General features: G+C 32.1%; 2 protein-coding genes across 2 annotated transcripts; both read right to left on the bottom strand.

The window, feature by feature from the left end:
- Positions 1-6,792: 6,792 nt before the first annotated feature.
- Positions 6,793-7,080, bottom strand: LOC118349580 (cyclin-dependent protein kinase inhibitor SMR6-like). Its single transcript, XM_035694780.1, has one exon. The coding sequence runs from the start codon at positions 7,078-7,080 to the stop codon at positions 6,793-6,795; it is 288 nt and encodes a 95-aa protein (XP_035550673.1).
- Positions 7,081-9,740: 2,660 nt separating this feature from the next.
- Positions 9,741-14,845, bottom strand: LOC109021655 (pescadillo homolog). The gene is made up of 13 exons (XM_019004339.2): positions 14,738-14,845; positions 14,547-14,632; positions 13,738-13,986; positions 13,510-13,635; positions 13,272-13,356; positions 13,055-13,168; positions 12,852-12,945; positions 12,363-12,649; positions 11,958-12,065; positions 11,764-11,885; positions 11,315-11,534; positions 10,978-11,193; positions 9,741-10,077 (listed from the first exon to the last, which is right to left on the bottom strand). Exons 1-13 carry the CDS (start codon positions 14,759-14,761, stop codon positions 9,991-9,993), a joined length of 1,818 nt encoding a protein of 605 aa, XP_018859884.1. The 5' UTR covers positions 14,762-14,845; the 3' UTR covers positions 9,741-9,990.
- Positions 14,846-20,940: the final 6,095 nt, after the last annotated feature.

Below are 20,940 nucleotides of genomic sequence, written 5' to 3'. Positions count from 1 at the left end.
CATGCATTTTGTACGTCTATGCTTGCAGTACAAAGCAATATGTTCAATTATGTGGATGATTTAGGGCTATTCTTTCCCTCTGGGGGTGATTACAACATGCATCAGGATGCACTTTTGTGAAATACACCAAAAATATGTCGATAGGTTATGCTAATTTGACAAGTTGGTAAACCTAGAATATTTTGGGCAAAACATCACATATTTTGATGGATTTCTAGATATCCAGTAGAAAAAGATGAACAAGAAACTTTATGGATATGGCTGCTTGGAATTGCCTGTAAGGGGAAAAGAAATCAACAAATAAGTAACAACAAGATCATATAATCTACTTGCCTGTGGTTAAGGCAGAACACATTGCTGCTAAGAACAGAATTCTAGCTAGCCGTTATAGCTATTAAGAGGGTGATAGATAATTCGACTCAAGAACGATTATATGGTTTCAGATGCCATAGCATGCTTGAGTTTAATAAATATCTTGTAGAGCATATTATGCCTATTTCTTTCACTTTTACATGGGAATTGTTGTGACTCTCTAGAACGTTTTGCTCGGGGGGTTGATCTCCCGAGTAATGTTACATGCAGTCATAGAGTGCGCAAGCGCAGTGCAGTTGTTTTAAAAAAGAGTGAGATCTACTATTAAAAAATCATGAGTGCGCGGCGCTTAAGCACTCACGATTACAACTATCATTTCTCTTTAGATATTATCATGTTTGTAAAGAACCATAGGGGCGTCCGATCCTTGCCTTTTCATGTTGCCTCAACTGTTTGGGAAATTTGAAATCACTTTGAGGGAGTTTTCGAAGAGTACATGGATATAAATAGTCTTGTTGTCCCATATCCATGCTTTAGATTAGGCTTGCTACTCTAAAAAATTCATCTACGTTTCAAATCTCTAGAAAAAAAATAGATATTTAAAGTCAAAAGTTTACTCCTTCAAATGTTTTGAGGTTCTAGCTAGATGCAGGCCGATGTCCATGTAAGACTAAGCAGGGAGATTTTCACAATCATACGGTTTCGACTCTCTCCCAGTTTCTGTGAGTGGAATCGAATTTTCCCATCTAGAATTGTTCTCTTTCTTTCTTTCTTTTGGAGAGCAGTGCTACATACTACTTTCATCCATCTCGCTGCATTTTTATCTACCTTGATTTTTTTATTTTTTTATTTTAAGAAAAATTCAAAAATTGAAAAGCAATGCTAGATATAATTTTAAGGTGTGTAAGTTCCGTTCATTCATTTTAAAAAAGAGTGAGACCCATCATTAAAAAATTAATTTTTTTATATGAATCTCATATTTATCTATTTTTTTCAAAGAAAGTGCACACTTTAGAACTGTAAATATTATTTTTCAAAAAATTGAATGACAATGTGACCTCATTATAATGAGATAAAAGTGTGGTGGGCGAATTTTTCTTTCTTGGAGTGTAATTTTTACAGAGCCCATAAACAAGGACATGTTTAACAACTAAGGAGGTGGTATTTTCCATCAGTTGCCTTGAAATGTCATTTTTATCTTTTTTTTCTTTTTTTAAGTTGGAGTAACCCAAAAAAAGGTCTCTTTTAAATGGGGGGTCCATTGTCCATGCACTAGAAGATGGGAGGTTCTCCTCTCCCATCAACTTTCATTATTTTAAGGTAGTTCCAACTTTTTTATGTGCTTGGATGTTAATTCATTAAGGAGAGCCTAGAGAGGTAAACACCAAACAGACTTGAACTTGAAAACTTTTCCCGAGCTCCATCAAAAGCTACGACTGTGTAAAAGCCCAATTTCTCTACAAGCACAGGGGCTTGTTAGTAAAGCTGCGTCCAACCGAGCCTTGTTAGTAAAATATCTCCGGCCCAATCATGGCCCATTTCTTGGGTTTTTTGAGCAGTGAACTCAACATGTCTGCCTTTTGTAATGATTGTAAGATCTGTGTGATGAAAGGAATCCTAGAGGAAGTCAAAAGAGGATCCTAATTTGAACCTCCCAATTAGAATGCAAAGTGCAAACGCAAAGGCGTTTAAGTATAACAAAAACCCAGGGGTCGGGGGGACAGGAATGATCTATTTCGGGTCTCTTTCTAACCCATAACGTGGGGTACCCCACTTTCCAAACAACTTCAACGGCCAGGATTCAACCTCCAGAAGCAACTCCGTCCCCCTCAAGTTTTCAACACGTGTACAACAGTACAAGAGGAAGAAAAGAAATGCCAACACGTCTTTGAAACACAGAGAGAGAGAGAGATAGAGATGAAGAGAAGCAAGTCATCACGGCCCGCTTTTCGCGGCCGTATCATCTTTTTTCTTTTTTCTTTTTTTTTTGGGCGCGAAATTGGAAAAACCTCAAAACTTCTTTGGTTGAGGCGTTAAGTTTCCCGCCAAAAGTCCCGGGCAGCTCGGGCAGCCCATCGAAGCTTTGGGCTAGTAGGGGACTTCAACTTCGGGGCAGGAGTCCAAAACCGCGTTAATCCAAAAAAAAAAAAAAAAAAGAATCTTTCTTTTTCGGTCATCTTAGGATTCCTTTGAAGACCCAATGTGTAGTACACTTGTCTTAAACCCATTTATTTCTTTCTTTCTTTCATGCATTGGATTCCCTTTCCCTTTTTTTAAGGCCTAAACATCTACACTATTCTACTCCCTATCTTTCTCCCCCAATTAATATCCATAAACCCTCAATCACCTCTCTCTCTCTCATGTATCATTGTGCTCAGTAGTCAGTATTTCATTGACTTCCACGTCTTTCTTTTAGTATTTTGGTCGTACCCAACATGGGAAATTTATTGTATTTCCTTCTAGGCTTCTAGCTCATGTAGTACCCAATCACAACCTTCCTGCTTCGTACAATGTTTTTGTATTGATTTTTATTAAATAATCAGAATTTCATTTAAAAATAAAAATAATGATGTTTCTTAAAATGCATCAATCATAGGATCTGCTAATTAAGAGTAGTCACATGGATAGAGATCAACAAACTAATTAACTGTGGCCTTGATTAAGACTCAGAACCCTACTTCTCAGTAATCACATGCCTAAGCATCCAACAATAATACTTTGCTTTTGCTTCGAGGATTTGTATAATATATGATTGCAACCCTGAAAAAACATCTTTTTAATGCCTCGGGATGTCTTTCACTCTATTATTTTAACTAATTATAATATTATAATTTATTTATCAGACTATATCAAATCCGTTTCAGTTAATTTTGAATGAATATCGAGATCTCACACTATATTATCTCTTATATTTATAATAATGACTGCTTAAAAAAAAAAAAAAAAACTTAAGGATATATCGTGGGTCAATATTTATATGGTGATACCGCAAATGGTCAACTAGAATATTATAGTCATGAATTCAATGTGTCAGATCATATCCTGAGGCAATTGAACAGGACAGTATTTATATGTAGCTTTGAATTTTTCTTTCATCGTGAAAATGGATGATTTTTATTTTTTTATTTTTGTTTTTTTGGGGTGCTGTGATTAGAGATAAGGACAAGCTTATAGCATTCAAAGATGACAAGCATAAGTCACTCGATCGCTAGGATTTAACTTGAGCTAAAAAGCAACAAAGTTCGCTTAGTTAATGAACACTACATCACAAAAGATGTCATTTCCGATTGAAAGGATTGATTGCTTTGGTGCTTTATGATTTATCCCATCACAAGAGGATTCACGTATGAACCGATCAAGAACTTCCTTTTTGCCTTGAAATATATCACATGATGATAACGCAACGAATGAATATCCTATTATATCTCTTTAATTTCCTTCCTCATTTTTATTATTTAACGGTTAAAGAAGAAATTATTAGTATATTAATATTGTTTTATTTTTAAAAAATATTTAAACATATTTTAAAAATATATTTAAAAAAAATACTATTTACACTAAAGACGCACTAAGTAAACAAATTGAAATAACATAATAACACTACTCATGATAAAAATATGCTATTTACTTGCTAGTTGTCACCTTTTACCACTTCCTTCGTTGTCTTAGCTTGGCAAGTAAGACAAGGTCTTGATATTTACTAGCACGATGGTGTTGTCGGTCCTTTATTTTATTTTATTTTATTTTTTACTCAAAAGAATTATAAATTCCACCCCAAAATTCGAATTCATATGTTAATATTCTTTCTCCGAATAGAATTGGAACAGAGAATGACTCTGTTTTTATTGTCACTAGAAGACGAATTAAAATGGAGTTGTTGCAGATTTTGGAGGCCGGAATTCATGGGATAAGGCACCAAGTTCAAAGATGCTGATAATGTCTGGAATTTCACAGTCGAGCAGCTAGGGAAGGAATGCATGCATATGCATTGTTCAATTACTTCATGGTTACAAGGTCTCAACCAGTCAAGTTTAGCTGTATTTAAAATATTATTTGTTACGATCATACATCGACTAAATATGAGATTGATCGGTAGTTTATAAATCTTTAAATATAAATTTTTAAAAATAAGTTCTAATTATTCGGTTCTTAACCTTATTAAACAAACACAATTAAGCCCAGAAAATAAATACGAAATCCTTTGCAAAATCTGCTGCTCCCCACAAGGAAGCAAGGGTCCTGAGGTGAAAAATATTTGATTGAAAAGACGTATATTCGTGTAATGAGAAAAAACCAAGAACAAAGTTCAAACGGCCTAGCTCATGTGGGTCCAACTACACGTACAATAATAGTAGTGTGACACTGTTGCTCGTATAATCCAAACTACTGTATTGTATATATAATTAGTTGGAAGAGTTCTAATCCACAAAGCTATTTATTTATAATGTTTAATGGAAAAGAGAACCCAAGAATGGATTAACTTTTCCCACAAAGTCAATCACTTTAGAGCATATCCCTCGATCATGCAGAAGATATCCTGTTTGCTCCAATATAAACAATTGGGTATGTATATGGTATAAATGATAAACATGATGCATCCCAAAGATCTTATCTACATGAGACAACGTCAAAGTGTCTTTGTCAAGATCATGTGCTGCTTTTTAAGCATATAATTTGGAAGTCATACCAAACAATCCCTCAACCCCACCTAGGATGCTAATCTTTCATCTTATATTTGTTTGTCCTTTTGTAATCGGAGAAGCATTACGAGGAAGTGAACTTGGCTAGCTTTGCATAGAGTTCCAGGTGAGGTGGGGGCATGTGAGTCGTGGGAGATAGAAGAAGATTAAAGAGGGTGGCAGCAGGGCATTCAAAACAAAATCTATGTATAAGCTTATTATTTGACGCAACTAAAGAACTAAGTTAGGTTTGAATGATCAAAGCATCTTATCTATATCTCATTTAGACTGTACGGTTTTGGAGTTTTGCCTATTTAAATAAGTGTAATTTTATATATAACAATAAAATACGTAAACGTCACGGAATCGTTTTTTTTTTTAAAAAAAGATATATTATCAAAAGAATTAATTTTTTTCATGTGAATCTCATATTTTATTTTATTTTTCAAAACAATTACGCGATGGTTGCAAATATCTTTTTTCTTCAAATATTATATTTTATTTCTAAATTTTGAAAACATTCACTTAAATGAACAATACAACATGATGTAAACAATACAAAATATCAAGAATTCAAGTACTCTATAAATAGCGTAGGATTCACACATTTTTTAAATCTTAAAAAATCAAAATCATCTCATCTCATCTCTCTATTTAAACATATATTTTTTTACAAATTATTTCATCTCATTTTAATTAAAAAAATTTATCACTATATAAAATATCTTATATCATTTCATCTAAATCGTATATCTAAATCGAGTGCTAAAAGTAAGTCATAATTACATAATAATAAAAAATTTTAATATTCTTACTATTTTTTTTTATAATTATAATAAATAAATAAAGTTGTATGGGCTTTGAGTCTTAAGATGATGACGACTCTGGAAGTATCTGTATTTTTTGTCAGTCAATCCAGTGCAACGTATCCGTGCAGCATTTCAACCATCGAAAAGATCTACTTTTACACGCGTTGGGGAAACTTTTGGCAACCAAGCTAGGTATCGACCCGTATATGCAGTTTGCACTCCACACGAGTGTGTGCGCGCGCGCGTATGGAGGGAGAGCAGAAAACGCAGTATGAAAGAAGAGGAGGAGGTAGTGGTGATCAGAGCAATGAAGGCAGCAGCAAAGGATGCAGTCAGAACTCAGACCGATTTATCTTAAAAAATGTCTCCGATAATAATTATTAGTAGGGTATGAGGCTGAGTGCAGGAGTAAATAGTCGTTTGAGGAATCATGAAAAACTGGAGCAGAAATGCAGGCAGGACAGTAGGGTACACTGCCAAAACCCTCGTTCAGCTTTCCTAAACTTTCGAAACCTAGATTTTTATACTAGAACTGAGAGTGAAAGAGGGATATCAGAGGATGTAAAAACTTAAAAGACTTGAGATTTTGGGTCATTTCTGTCAGTCAGATTTACCTTAACCGCCACTACGTGAAGAACAGTGATATAGAAACTATTAAACAGTTCGACTTATCCTCATCCCGACAGAAGCACCAAACAATAAACAGTTAAAGCAAGATGCTTGAAAATGAATTAGCAAAAAACATAAACCAAACTAGAATAGCCCTTCTCTAAATATATCACGTCTTGTTTGTACATCAGCTTCCACCCACCAGCCACCACCCACAACATAGAAGAGAGAGTTATATAAAGTAGAAAAAAAAAAAAAAAGTACAAAAAGAATGAAAGAAAAAAGATAGTAAAATATCTGCCTTGCCTTAAGTACTCTAATTTCCATCTACCCTCGACTCTTGCCATTTTTTTTCTTTTCTGGGATTTGACTAATCTTAACTCTCAGTTTGCTTTCTCGACGTGGAGTTTGAAAACTGTCTCCAAATCAGGAGGAGTGAAGAACACCCTGACACTGTCAAAATGACATCTTGAGGAAGGCCTGCGCTTCCTTGGGGCTGGTGGGCATGACAACTTTTCTGGTATTCTTGCTTCTTTTGCCGTTGGGGTTGTGGAACAAGCATCCTCTTCATCATCTTGGCTCGCTTTTCCTCCGGGTTTCGTGCTTATCGGCTTCAGCGAAGCTCTTACTAGGCCTCCATCCACTGCTTGCGGCTTCTTCGAGACCCCCATCCCTTTGATCCAAACAAAATAAAAAATCAAGCCTTTGAACTGAAATCGAAGCAAACCCCAGAAAGGAAACCTTTTACTTTGATCAAAACCACCCAAAACGAAGCAAGCACAGAGTGAATAAGAGCAAACAAAAGAAGAGAACGGTTTGCTTGGAGAATTGGATTAGAACAGAGTGAAGAAAAAGAAATATGAATCTGTATCTGAGAAACAGAGCAAATCAAGAAAACAAGTTATAGAAAGGAGGGGAAAACTTAGTCTAGAGAATCAGATTGAAAAAGTTATAGAGTGGGAATAAGGGAAAAGAGTCTTTGCAAGGCTATTCTTTGAAGACGCGCGCGCAACAGAGAGATTTTGTGGGGAAAGGGAAACACTAGAAAGAGTTTGTGATGGAGCAAAACAAAGTTTTATAATATTTTGATTGGGTATGTGAAGGAGAGGCAGAGGCAATTGCAAACCCGTGAGTAGAGCTGTATTTGAAGTCCGGTTGGGTTTAAAATTATTATACAATTTTAAATATTTGTCAGCCGAACTCAGACCACCCTATTTAACTCGATTTCCTTTCATAAATACTTTCAAATTTGAAAACTTGACAAGAGAAAAATTAATAAATAATAAAAATTAGTCACATCCTTCAAATAAAATTCACTTAATTTACATATCTTAAAATTATAAATTTTATTTTTCTTTATTTTACAACCATTCGATAACAACTTTCATGATACAATTACAAACTAAAAAAATATATTATTCAAACAAAAACATCAATAGCAACTATATATATTAGTTTTACAATCTAAAGCACCAAATAATACGAAATAATGACGATCCTTATTTTGGTTCACAAAATTAAATTTTGTATTAATATACTTTAATGTATGTTTAGATATATAATTATACTCGGTATAAATAACAAATTAGCATAAATAATTAGAGAAATAACTCATTTAAACAAGCTTAGCATGTTAAGAGGAGTCATGTTAATGAGCTTAAATTAAGTCAATATAAACCTTTGCAAATTTAACTTGTTTTATAACCATGATTTAATATTTAATTTCGATACATTAATTAAATTAATTAAGACCAAGAAAACTTATTCGAACCGAACCAAATATGTTAACGAGCTTCTCAATTCAATTACATTTATATCTTTTTTTTTTTAGAGAACATTTATATCTTTGAAACAAGCTAGTCTCTCCATATGAATAAATAAATAAAAAATAAAAAAATAAAAGATAAATTTCTGTAGCAAGGGAAAAAGGGAGAAAGAGTTGCCCGGAGTTTTACGGGCAGTTGAAACCGATTGCACTTGGTTTTGGCGCCAAAACCTCGAGAAATTTGGTTGGCAGTGGCAACGGCTCTTTTTCCCGCCTTTTTTTTTTTTTTTTTTCCTACGTTCTTTGTTCGTTTCACAATGATTTTTTTTTCTTAGGGAATGGTGCTGCCGAATGCAATCAGTCAGATACAGATGAAAAAGCGACGTCGTTTTGGCAGGCAGGAGCTCGGGCGATTGTTTTGGATGTATGAGATGTATCCATTTGAATGGGCTTCTACTTGTGTTTCTCGGACGTTGCAGTCTACAAAAAAAGCCGACAATGCTAAATACAATTAGAGAAATGATATTTATTTATAAAGTCTGCAAGTATTACGTATTTTTTTAAAATAAATAAATAAATATATATATAATATGCATAAAAAAAATTTAATAATAAACTCTACTTCCTTTTAAAACAAATGCACGTCATTTACAAAACTCATCACTATATCTAATATTAATCGTATGCATCTTTTTCTATATATTACAAAATATAAGACACTTTACGTACAAATATCAATCATTTCACTAAAATAAGCAAAGATGTACGCTGAAACAAGCAGCTACTGTCCAAGAGTAATCCTTGTACCCTATCCATAAATGTCTCAGAAAAATAACTTATTTGATTAAGAGAACTGCTATATATAAAAAATAATTATATAAAATAAATTAATATAAATTTATTAAATTTATTTTATAATATAAAAATAATTTTATAATTTAATATACTATATCAATTTATATTAATTTATAAATTTATTTTTATATAATTTATTTATAATTAAAGTATTTTTCTTCAAATAAATACAAGATGACAAAAAACTCACCTTAATATATATGGGCCCCGCAGTTTACATGGTGACACGTAGATAATTAGGCTGCCACCCTAGAATTATTGGATCGCGTGGTAGTCAATTCACAAGGGTCTTGATAAGTGGACCCCACACAAAAAAATAATGCCACTTGCACAGCACAGAAGCATGGTGATGAAAATGATCCATCATAGATTTTCAACCCTTACAGAGACTGTTAAAGGGAATCACAGCCAGCCCTCCACGACGCTCAGATTGGGTACGTATTATACGGAAACTTGTTATTAGGATGGGACCAGTCACAGTTTTCGTACATCAGCAGACACATGCCATTGCCAGAAGCTCAATTGCATCTAATTGGGATTTATTTAACAACTTTAATCTGTGAGATATTTAATACAAGTCAGACTCTATATTTTATTTTATTTAATTAAATATTCTTCGTATTAAACATCCAACAACAAATATATATATATATAAATATTCTTACATATTTACCAAAATTTTCGCCAATCATAACCTATAGATTGGCAATGTTGAACTCAATACACTTCCAAGCCTTCTTTTGAAATTGATGGTATCTATCCAGTAAAAAACATGGAGTACTTTGATCATTTTCACAATTTTTGTTGACAAGTGAAATAATCAAATCATCCTATCTTTTAAATAGATAAATATTTTCATTTTCACTTTGAAACGAATAAAAAATTCTTTTGTCCTCTAACCAGTTATGACACAGAAAACAAATCAGCAATAAATTAGAGCCGTGCAAATCTCAGCGGCACTTCAACTCTCAAATTTCTGACCGGTTTCAATTTTTTTCTTCCGTTCCTTGAGAAGATTAACATGAGCCTGCTTTCGTTTTTTGCCAATCTGGAGAGTCAGCGAGAGAGAGAGATTAGTAATAGTCACACCCCAGAAGAGAATATTATCAAACTTGAATGATGGTTACTTATGATTGCATACGAAAATTAGAGGTAATGACGAAACATCAGGCTAAAAGAATAAAAACCATCACCTAGAAAATTAAAAGAATATGTAGGCTCTGACTCATCGACTAAGACCATATCAATAACTAAATGACCACAGTAAATATATATATCTAATAAGCAAATAACCCAAGGATTGTATATCACTTGGCATAAAAAACTATCTTTAGGAGAGCTACGACTATATTACACTGACACTTGAAAGACCACAGTAAATATATCTATGAAACAATCTTAACAAAAAAGTTCTGTAAAAATTTACAGCAGGATTACAATAGTTTTCAGTATTTTTATGAGCTTACAACTTAATTATACCATATTTAATCGACAAGTAATGATTCTAGCCTGTGAAGGAAAACAATGGAGAAACAAGTTCGGTATCCACCTGCTTGCATGAACATCCCCCCAGCTTTTAAAATCCAGAAACACTCTTTGAGTAAACTAAACAGCAAGATATTCTATCCACGACAAAACATATACTAAGAATGAGTGAACAGCATGTAGATGCTTGGCTACGAAATGACAGGAACTGATGTTAACCATGGACATCTTAACAAAATATCGGAACTTCTCAAGAAATCAAAGATCGAAAGCTCCGCACAGTGTGAATTAGGCCAGATGCAAGACAAATGCAGTAATCCAGACTGTTGTTAGCTTATTACATAAATTATCTAAGACAATCACTATCTAAGCTCTCAGATACATGCACTCTTCCCCCCCCCCCCACAAAAAAAAAAAAAAAAAAAAAGGAAAACAATAAAAACAGCATAATTGATAAATTTACCTCCATGGCTTCATAAAGCTTCCTCTTATTACGTGACATCACAACCTTTGACATGTTTGCATGATCCTGGACAATCCTATGTATATCAGGCTCGGATTCTTCCCTAGCCTCCATCTCTTTAGAAGTCTGCTTATTGTCCAGACCAGTTGAAGAAGACTGGAGACCATCAACTTCCACTTTCAATTCATCAAGATAACGATTCTGCTCAAGAGTCATCTGCATCCATTCAAAATTTGTTAACGACAACATTGATGGAGTTATGAACATGCCATGAAAATGAAGATATAAAATACCATCAAACTTTATATAATATGCAGTCCTGTATGCAGTTTTCTACCTTGCGCTTTCTCTCAGCAGCTTCATTGGCTGCTGCCCGATCAATTACACCTTCAACCAATAACTTCTGAGGATCTTCCAAATCTTCTTTTCCCACACCCGGTAATGGAAGGACTTCGTTTCTAGCAGCAGCCTGCAATCGTTTTATGGTCTCTGCATACTCAGGAACATAACCTTCCGCCTCATTGTCAACAAAAGGTGATAAGTGCGGTGGAGGAACCCTATAGACATGTATCAATAAGTCAAAACATTAATACTATGGTGATAGATGTGCATCAACTTTCACCTTAGAAGTTATAAGGAACCATATCGATCTTGAATGACATAAATGTCATTTCTTGCTGTTGACTATAGCAGACATGGAAGTCCACAAAAAACATTTCTCAATAAATATGTTTGTGCGCACAATATATCTGACCAATCACATACATTAGGGACTTGAAAAATTACCTTCCCACCAAATAATTCTCAGTTGGCAAAATTATGCGAGCATTTACACAATCATACACCCATTGTGGCTGCACATATTCTCTGGAGAGGAATTTATGACCTTGACTTGGCCGGTCAACAATCTGTATAAAACAGCGATCACTCAGAAATGATCTAACAATTTTTCAAAAAAAATAACGAGTTTAATGGCAAACCTGATGAGTAATGCTCTGATCAGCTTCCTTAAATGGAGCCCCCTCTCCCTCCCAGGAAACGACACCACCAAAAGCAGGAATGACAAAAAGCAATGACTCTCTGGGAACCTGAACGTAACAAATTTAATTTATAAAAAGAGAGGATAAACGACTGATTGCATCTCTAATCTTTGTCACCGCTTCAGAGGGTTTTTACACAAACACCCACCCCTTAGGAGTAAAAATCACTAAAGTCAGAAAACTGAAAAAAGGTGTGAGCAAGAAGATTCTGCCACTGAGGTCCCTTTTATGTCTTTGTGGCAGCAGCCATTAAGTGCCTTTTATACCTAAAGGTCACTCTAACAGATCTTATCTTGGACAAAAATCGAATATCTCATAAGGTCAATAACAAGAAATTGATCTCACCTCACGACTCAAGAAGAATTTCAGACTCTTGAAGAGTTTTTTACACTCCCTTGTGTCTTCATCTTCTTCATCCTCACCAGCAACATCTTCAGCAAGGCGCATCAGCACACCAGGTTCATTCAAAGGAAGTTGATATTGAAGTTGAGCTAGTCTTAGATCAGACTCATCAGGTTCTGTCCCCTTCTGTTGGGTCTCAACTTGCTCAGATCCTGACATGGTAGGAGCTTGAGGATCCACCACAGAAGTCCTAGAGTTCGCATCAATGTATCTTGACAACGCATAGAGATCTGCATAGGTAAGAAAGTATTAAATTACATGTTTAATTAATAAACAGCCTAAAGAACAACCACCCACCAAAACTACAAATATAGAAGTTCAGCACACAGCTTCAAGATGCCAAAATATTTTTTTTGTAAATACAAAAAAGAAGAAGCCAAAATCCCTGGATGAGAACTTGGAAATCTCCATCCAGAATAGCGAAAACCATACCTGATGCTAAGGCTTCCAGTCGAGGATCAAGAATGGGTGGATACTTCACATTTATTGAATGATAAAGGTGATAATTAGCAAAGGTGAGAAGAGTCTGCACCCACAAAAAATAAGTATATTTGATATTATGAAAACTTGCTTCCCTTGTAAGTTCAAAATAATGGCGTGAACAACAAATAAAAAAAGAACCACCATAAACTAACCTCATAAACTTCCAGAAAAGTTAGCATGACATTGAAGTCAACATCATCCTCAGGCAAAACTTGCTGCAGCGCATGAGGGGTCAACCATGTGACCTTTTGACCTTCAACCTCGGCCTTCGAGGAAAAACAGGACAAAGATGTCGAGAATATAAATAAAAATAATTTCCATATGCCAGCCCAGTAAAAATTTATAGTAAATAATAAATGGTTGCGGTACCTGATAGTATATGCCTTTCACAGATATGAATACTTTTCGTAATTTATGAACACGAGAGATGTATGCTAGCCATTCATGACTCAATCTGGAAAATAAACCGTGATTTACCACAGATAAGTGCTCACGAGATTATAAGCCTGTATTTAAAGTCATCTAACCACTCGTACTTTTTTGTTGATGGAAAACTAGCATATATCTGACACCATTTCACCTCTTTCTATAAAAATGAAGCATCTACCTTCGACAATTATGAATACGGTCCACTTCCAATTTCTCCCTCTCCAATGCAGGTAATGCTGCAAAAAGATGCACCATCGTGAGACAGTCATCCAAATCTCTCAGTGCGTCAACAAACTTTGGGTACCTGCAATCCAAGCATTATGACAGCAAATATGAGTGGTTTTTCATCGGCGGCAGCAAGCGACTGGCATCATATCTTTCCAAGCCAATGGATGGTTTAACAAACCTCTCCCGAATAATTCTATCTAGGGTATAAGTAGGTATGCGGGTTCGCAGACGATTGGCAAGATCTGGGTTCTTCTTTGATTCGGCTTTCTTGATCTTCTTCTCATAAGCCCTCTTATCTCTAAATATCTCGAGTAAGGGCTCATGCTGCAGGAATGCAACATCCTTCACATGATAATAAGTGTGATGATTTCCTTTCACCTTCTTCTTTGGCTCCCGAGGGAATACACCCTTGAGAATGCATAGTCTCCTACAATTTTCAAGCGATTGGTGAGTTTATATTCCCAGTCAAATGCCCCTTTCCAACAAAACGTGACAAGAATCTAACTTTGTTTAACGGCTCAAACAAACATACAGAACAGCACAGACTGGGGATAGAAGTTACATTCAGCTTTTGGCCTAATATGAATTGCCCTGATACTATAAGCCTAAAACACAAGCTAAAAACTCAGAGAAAAGTTGCATTAGTGCTCATTAACATAATGCATGCATTTTGTTTGGCATCATCCACCTGCTAATTTCTTAATAAGAATTACTCAAATTATCCAAAGCCAGAGCCCATATCCAAAAAGGATGCTATTTTGCTTGCAGAAATAGTACACAGCTAAACTCTACTAAAATAATTGGAGAATATGTTACTTGATGATTTCAAATCAGCCAAATCGAATGAAATCCAACTCAAATTTACACACAAATAAAGGTATGTATTCATAATCATTTTCCTAGTATACAAACCTAAAGGCTAAATACATAAACCTCAATGCTTTAGCTAAACACACATACACACATCTTTATGAGCGAGAGAGGGACCTGAAAAGGGGAAGAGTGACTTGAAGATGTTTAACTGCCTGCGACCTAGTGATGTACCTAGCAGCGTTTCCTTCCTTTTTCTTTCCCTGGAAAAAAGGAGAGAAAATAAAAAATAGTACTAAAATTGAAATTTCCATTCCCATATTGATCATAGGTTACCAAAAGCAACGCGGTGGAGAGTTAGAACTTACGGGAGGCCTGTAGTGTTTTGCCATTGTTACAAGCCAGCTGAACCTTTGAGAGAGGTGAATGGAGGCTTGAGGAAAGAGGAACGGTGTGTGAAGTGTGAACAGAGACGTATAAATTAGGGTTTAAGAAGTAAGAGTATTGGCAATGATTTTTGTAAAATATAACTTTTTGTAAAATATAAAGAAAAGAAAAATTCAAGACATAAATCTCACATCTTTTACACTTACTTAAAAATATATCATTTTATTTTTTTACTCACATAATGAAAATGATTCAATATATATTTATGAATAAATTAGGATAAAAATATAAAATAACATAATTTTAAAGTGAGTATACAAAATATAAAGCTTATGAGTGGCTAGACTCTAAAAAAAATTGCTCAAAAGTCTCCGATGGATTTTGTATTTCATATTTATTATACATTTTGCTACAGTAATCTTTCTAAATGTAGAGGATATTGTTTAACACTCTAAAATATTTTAAATTACTTTCTCTCTCCTCTAAATTTCCTTTTCCACTACTTGAAAGTTATCGTATTTTTATTTTAGTCATTCTCTCACATTTTATGGCGTAATATTTAACATTTTATGGCATCACTAAAAATAAATAAAAATAAAATCATGCACCTTCAAATGTACATTCTATGACTAGAGTTTTTTTCTTATTCAGATGAGAGGGTGGGTATACAATAAAAGGGTTGTTTTGTATATTGTCTTTCTTGTTTTCATAATATATTTTGAGAATATTTTCATAAATATAATCTTCTTTTTTAAAAAAAAAAAATTGAATCAATTTATATTTTGATTTAGCTTATAAATTTGGATTTATTTAAAATAGAACATAATTATATGACAATGTATATGGAGAGATATTGTAAATATCAAAATATACGAGAAGATATGAGGAAATCATTGATAGTTAGATAAAATATTTGAAATAAATAAAAAATATTAAAAAGTATAATATTTAAATTATATAAAGAAAAAATAGATAAGCTGATGTATATTATATTGTAAAAGTCAATATATAAAATAGAAAAAACAGATTTTGGTGATATATTTTAAATGATAGGATGAATAAACCACTGAGAATGCTCTAAGCAGAAGTTGTGCAGCTTGTATTCGGTTTGGCAAAAATTATGCTTATCATATCCTACACAATCAACATATATTTGTTATTTTTATTCTTTTATTTAAACATGTATATTGATATGTAAATATATATTTAAATAAAATAACAAAAATAATAATTCATATATTAGTGTGTGTTGTAAGGATGATAAATAGAATTTCTCTTCGGTTAAGTATTGCGGGTTTAAAATATATGGGTTATGTTACTCATTATCTCACACATCACACTCATTTTTATTTTTTATTTTTATTTTGTATTTTACTTTTTTTAGTTTTATTTTTGCTAAACTAATTGAATTATTCTACTCATTGTTCATATATAACATTTTTGCTAAAGAAAAAAAATAAAAAGATAAAAAATCGTACGTAGTGTGTGATGTAAGGATAATAAGTGAAATTTTTCTAAAATTATAGTCATTCTACTCATCATCTCACTTGATTTATTATTATTATTATTATTATTATTATTGTTAAATTAAATAAATTATTCTGCTCATCATCCATATACTACACATTTGGCAAGGAAAAAAATAAAAATAAAAAAATCATGTATTGTGTGTGGTATAAAGATAATGAGTAGATTTTTTCTTAAATTATAGTTAAAATAGCCACGTCCAATTATGACAATCCTTTAAATAAAGAGAAATGATATTTATAATTTTAAAGTGTGGAATGCATTTTTTTTAACTAGTGGGTAAATTTGGGACTCACATAAAAAAATAATTTTTTTTAACAAATCCTACTATTTCTCAAAGGAAGTTCACGAAACTTACACATTTTAATATTGTATCTAACAATATTACTCGTTAAGAAAACGATATTAATAAATTATTTTTTACAATTGGATAATATTTGTATATAATTCTTGTACCTATTTTATAGTTTAAACTTTTATGACTTAAACATTAATTTTTGGATTTTTCAATCTATATTTTTACATAATTAGTGGCATCCGATCATTAGTGTTTACCTGTCATTTGAATGAGTTGTTAATGATATACTAACGAAACGATTGATATAATCAAAATTGAAAGCACTATAATTAATAAATCTAAAATTAGATTATAAATTTAAATTTGTTTAGTAGAAAAACCATATGAGAAAGCTTAATTATTAAATGAGCCATTTATGAATATATGATTATGATTAAGTATTAAACTATATAACTAGTGTGTGTATGCACTATATATCATTTATAAAAGCTCAAAATGTATTTGTTAAAATTTATAAATAAAATTATAACATGGGATATAAAAATACATTTTGTAAAAAATAAATAGATTGTGAATAAATTTTGATCAACTACTATCCTCGTAGCCCGTAGGTAACAAATTGAATTCTATGCGTTCTAACGTGCGACGGTGCATGGTGTCCGAATCAAATCCGGATGGTTTTTGTCGTCGCCAGGTTCTCTGCGGCACTCCAAGTCAATCTGGGTCGGGTCGCAATACGATGTACTATTCCATTTTGAAAGCGAAAATATAATCTGTTTATTTATTTAACAGAAAGTGCCCTTATTTGCGTGGTCAAACTTGTTCTAATGCAACTTTATATTTATCTTCACATCATTGGATTTTGATATTAAATCCAAAGTGTGAATCTTCATACCACGCGATAAGACTAGTGCACCCTTCATGACCTTTCACGTTTATCTTGAAAATGCTACTGTATGATTGTTATCATCAATCTATCCCATAGAGATAAGACTTTTCAAGATAGTAAGATTGAGTTTTGCTATTCATCATTATACACATTATATTTATTTTATTTTATTATTCCTAAACTAATTAAGTTGTTCTACTTATCATTCATACATTACATATTTGATAAGAAAATAAAAATAAAAAATTACGTGTAGTGTGAGAATGATGAGTAGAATTTTTCTACCAAAATTACAAGATACCTCTCTCTCTCTCTCTCTCTCTTTATGTATATTCACAAAAAGATCGACTTTGATAAGTTCTATATTCAACTTGTTTAAAACCTTTGTTGGGATCCAATTATATCTTATTAACGGATCAATATCATTTTAATTAAATTCTTATCATAATTAGATAACTGATTAAACGAGAAAGAAATAGATACATAAGCAGATCCTGGCACAACATATACCAACAGAGAATAAGAAATATTGAAGCAACCGTACGTTACTCATATTTAATTTCATAGTTCAATATTGACGTGTGATTTCTTAGTGTGTGTATATATATATATATATATATATAAGCAATGATCTATTATGAATAGGTTTTCTCATGGTTCATTGAAGTGCCCATCGTCTCTCTCCACTTGCTTTTTTGATACCCATGCAAAGGCTATGAGCCTATGATAACCCAAATTATTAGAATTTGAAAGAAGGGAAGGTCCAATCAATTATTTTATCATATACGTTATACATGTTTGTGTATATAGATCAATAAAAGTTTAATTATAATCTACATCATGTAATAAGACAATTAATGTATATTCGTAAAATTAATTAATAGTCTTAAACGTATATGTGTATGTGTGTATATATGATGTATATCGATGGAGTAAATTGTGCGTAACAAATCAAGTTTTGATAGAAATTATGATTTGTAATTGGGATACCAAAAAGTTGGAAAGTAATATTAGACTGCGTTTAAATGTTGAGTTAAGTTGAGATCAGTTGAGTTCTTTATGAATATTAATGAGTTTAGATGTTAGAGTAAATTTTGTGAGGCCCACTTAAGATGTGTTTAAATGTTAAAATGAGTTTAAATATATTTATAAAAATTTGAAAAAAGTTGTGAGTTCCGTATATAAAAAGATGTTGAATTTAAAAAATTTGTGAGTCCCATGTGTAAAGAGATTTTAAGTTGAGATAGATTTAATAATTTGAGAATTTAATGTTTGAATGTAAAAATTAACTTAAAATTAAATTAAACTAAGTTCATCTCAATATAGTCCTAACAATCAAATGTGACCTTCATTTTCTAGCTACGTAACTAGCTCTAGAGAACCCGTACGTTATGCAAAAAACAGAAGAAAAAAAAGGGCATCCACCACCCAACCTTTAAAATTAAAGTAACCAGCTGCCTTTTTGGCCTATGAAAGATCAAACAAGTATATACACATATTTAGGAATGACCTTGAATGCGTTAGTCTCGTGGTGCACTCGACATAATAATTTTAATTAAAAAAAATAAAAAAATTAGTAGTTTATTTATCTAAAAGAAATATATAACGTTAAAGAAAGACAAAAAATTAATATTAAAAAAAAATGTAAACTTCAGTGAAATATGAGCATTGGTCTACATTTATATTAGATTATCTATTTACTCTCTATATAATAAAAAAATATTATTAATTTAATAATTTTTAAATTTTTATTTTTTATCACATTTTATAGTTCTACTAATTAAAATTTCAAAAATAATTATATTCTAATCAAACTAATAATATATATTATATATTGAGTGTTTTAAATATTTTATTAGTTAAATTTACTTAAAGTTCAATTTTACAATAAGAATGCTCTAAAGCATTTATGTTCTAAAGCATTTATGTTCTAAAGAGTAAAGTCATTTTAATTTTTTATTTTAAAAAAATTGAAATAAAAAGAAAGAAAAATGAGTACACTGTCAGAACAAAAATGACATAAAAAGAGACGTCAATTCATGTGCACCGCGGGGCAATTAAGGGATATTTGGTAAAACATAATCTTTCATTAAATTCTACAAGAGAACTACATGTCAAATGGTCAAGGATCTTAAAGACATTTTGGTAAAACTGGATCATTCATTAAATTTTACAAGGGAGCTACATATCAAATGATCAATAGATTTAAGAGTCTTTTAGTAAAATAGGACTTAACGAACTTAATAGAAAAATAACAAAAATTAACGAAAAAATAACAAAAATTACTATTCACAGTTAGGTAGCAACTTATTATAATAGAGTATATATATATATATATATATATATATATATATATAAATAAATGACACATACAAGTCTCGCACAAAAACTTCATAAAAAAGATGACCCACCATGAAAAAGTATAAAAAACTCACTTTTTATTGATGAGACCCATAATTTTACAAAAGACTTATAGAAAATTTATATATTTATCCTAGCATTACTTTACACAAAACCGGCTTCATTCATTGCACGCATGCCTTTTACGTACATATATACAAGTATACATTGTTGGTGCATCTGCATTTTTGTTTCCATTTTGTGAAGATTTGTTCAATTTTCTTGCAAGTTGGAATATCTCATGATGATCGATCGGGGGGATTTGGCTGCATTATTACAGTAATATTTACGTTTGACTTTGTCAGGAGTACGTAGTACTAGGTACAATCGATCACAAACTAAACAGTAAAGAGATAGGTGATGATCAACTCCCGAGTGTAATGTTATAATTTTTTTAAATTTTTATATAAAATATAATAAATTTTTTAAATTTTAAAATAATAATAATATTAAAAAATAATATTTTATTTAATTTTTAACTTTTATCTAATTTATTTTTATCTTAATTCATTATTCAAACGATTCTAATTGGTATGCATCCCGGCCCATTAAATTTCAGCCAAGTTTTTCAGTAACTGAGATCGAACTGTATGCATGCTGCTGATTACTGCATGTTTTCAATAATGGAAGCTAACAGTAAAGCTTTCGGAGTTTCGTGCTGCTACCTACTCAAACTCAATAATTGAATTCAACGGTACAAAATTTCAGAGGCTGGGACGACGTTGCAGCTTCCTAGCTACCATGTCTTTAAACGAATGAACCCTTAAATTAATGTGCCTCGGAGAGACAACCCAAAGTCATGTATATGCACATATATATATATATATATATATATATATTGGCAAAGTTCGAATATGATCTAAAATTATGCATGATTCTTCTCTTTGGGTTAAGTACTTGATTGTTTAATTATATCTATTTTTTTAAGAAGATGGACGATACTCCAAAATTTATTAATAGCTATATCTTATGGTAGAAAAATAATTTTTACAATTAATGTAAGACCTTTGGAGGTTACATAAATCTCAAGACCAAAACTCTTGTAAAACCTTTCTTTACAAGAAAATAAA

This window comes from Juglans regia, chromosome 10 (assembly GCF_001411555.2).
Source record: "Juglans regia cultivar Chandler chromosome 10, Walnut 2.0, whole genome shotgun sequence".
NCBI classification, from domain to species: domain Eukaryota; kingdom Viridiplantae; phylum Streptophyta; class Magnoliopsida; order Fagales; family Juglandaceae; genus Juglans; species Juglans regia.
Note: the sequence above shows the minus strand (reverse complement) of the source record. Positions and strands in the feature narration are given on the sequence as shown.

Excerpts from the sequence above, each read along its gene's own strand:
- LOC109021655 (XM_019004339.2), bottom strand. The coding sequence starts at position 14,761 with ATGGCAAAACACTACAGGCCTCCC. Across the intron at positions 13,357-13,509 it reads CGTATTCATAATTGTCGAAG|ATTGAGTCATGAATGGCTAG; the intron begins GTAGATGCTTCA and ends TTTATTTTCCAG. Across the intron at positions 11,886-11,957 it reads ATCAGAGCATTACTCATCAG|ATTGTTGACCGGCCAAGTCA; the intron begins GTTTGCCATTAA and ends TGTTTTATACAG.
- LOC118349580 (XM_035694780.1), bottom strand. The coding sequence starts at position 7,080 with ATGGGGGTCTCGAAGAAGCCGCAAGCAGTGGATGGAGGCCTAGTAAGA.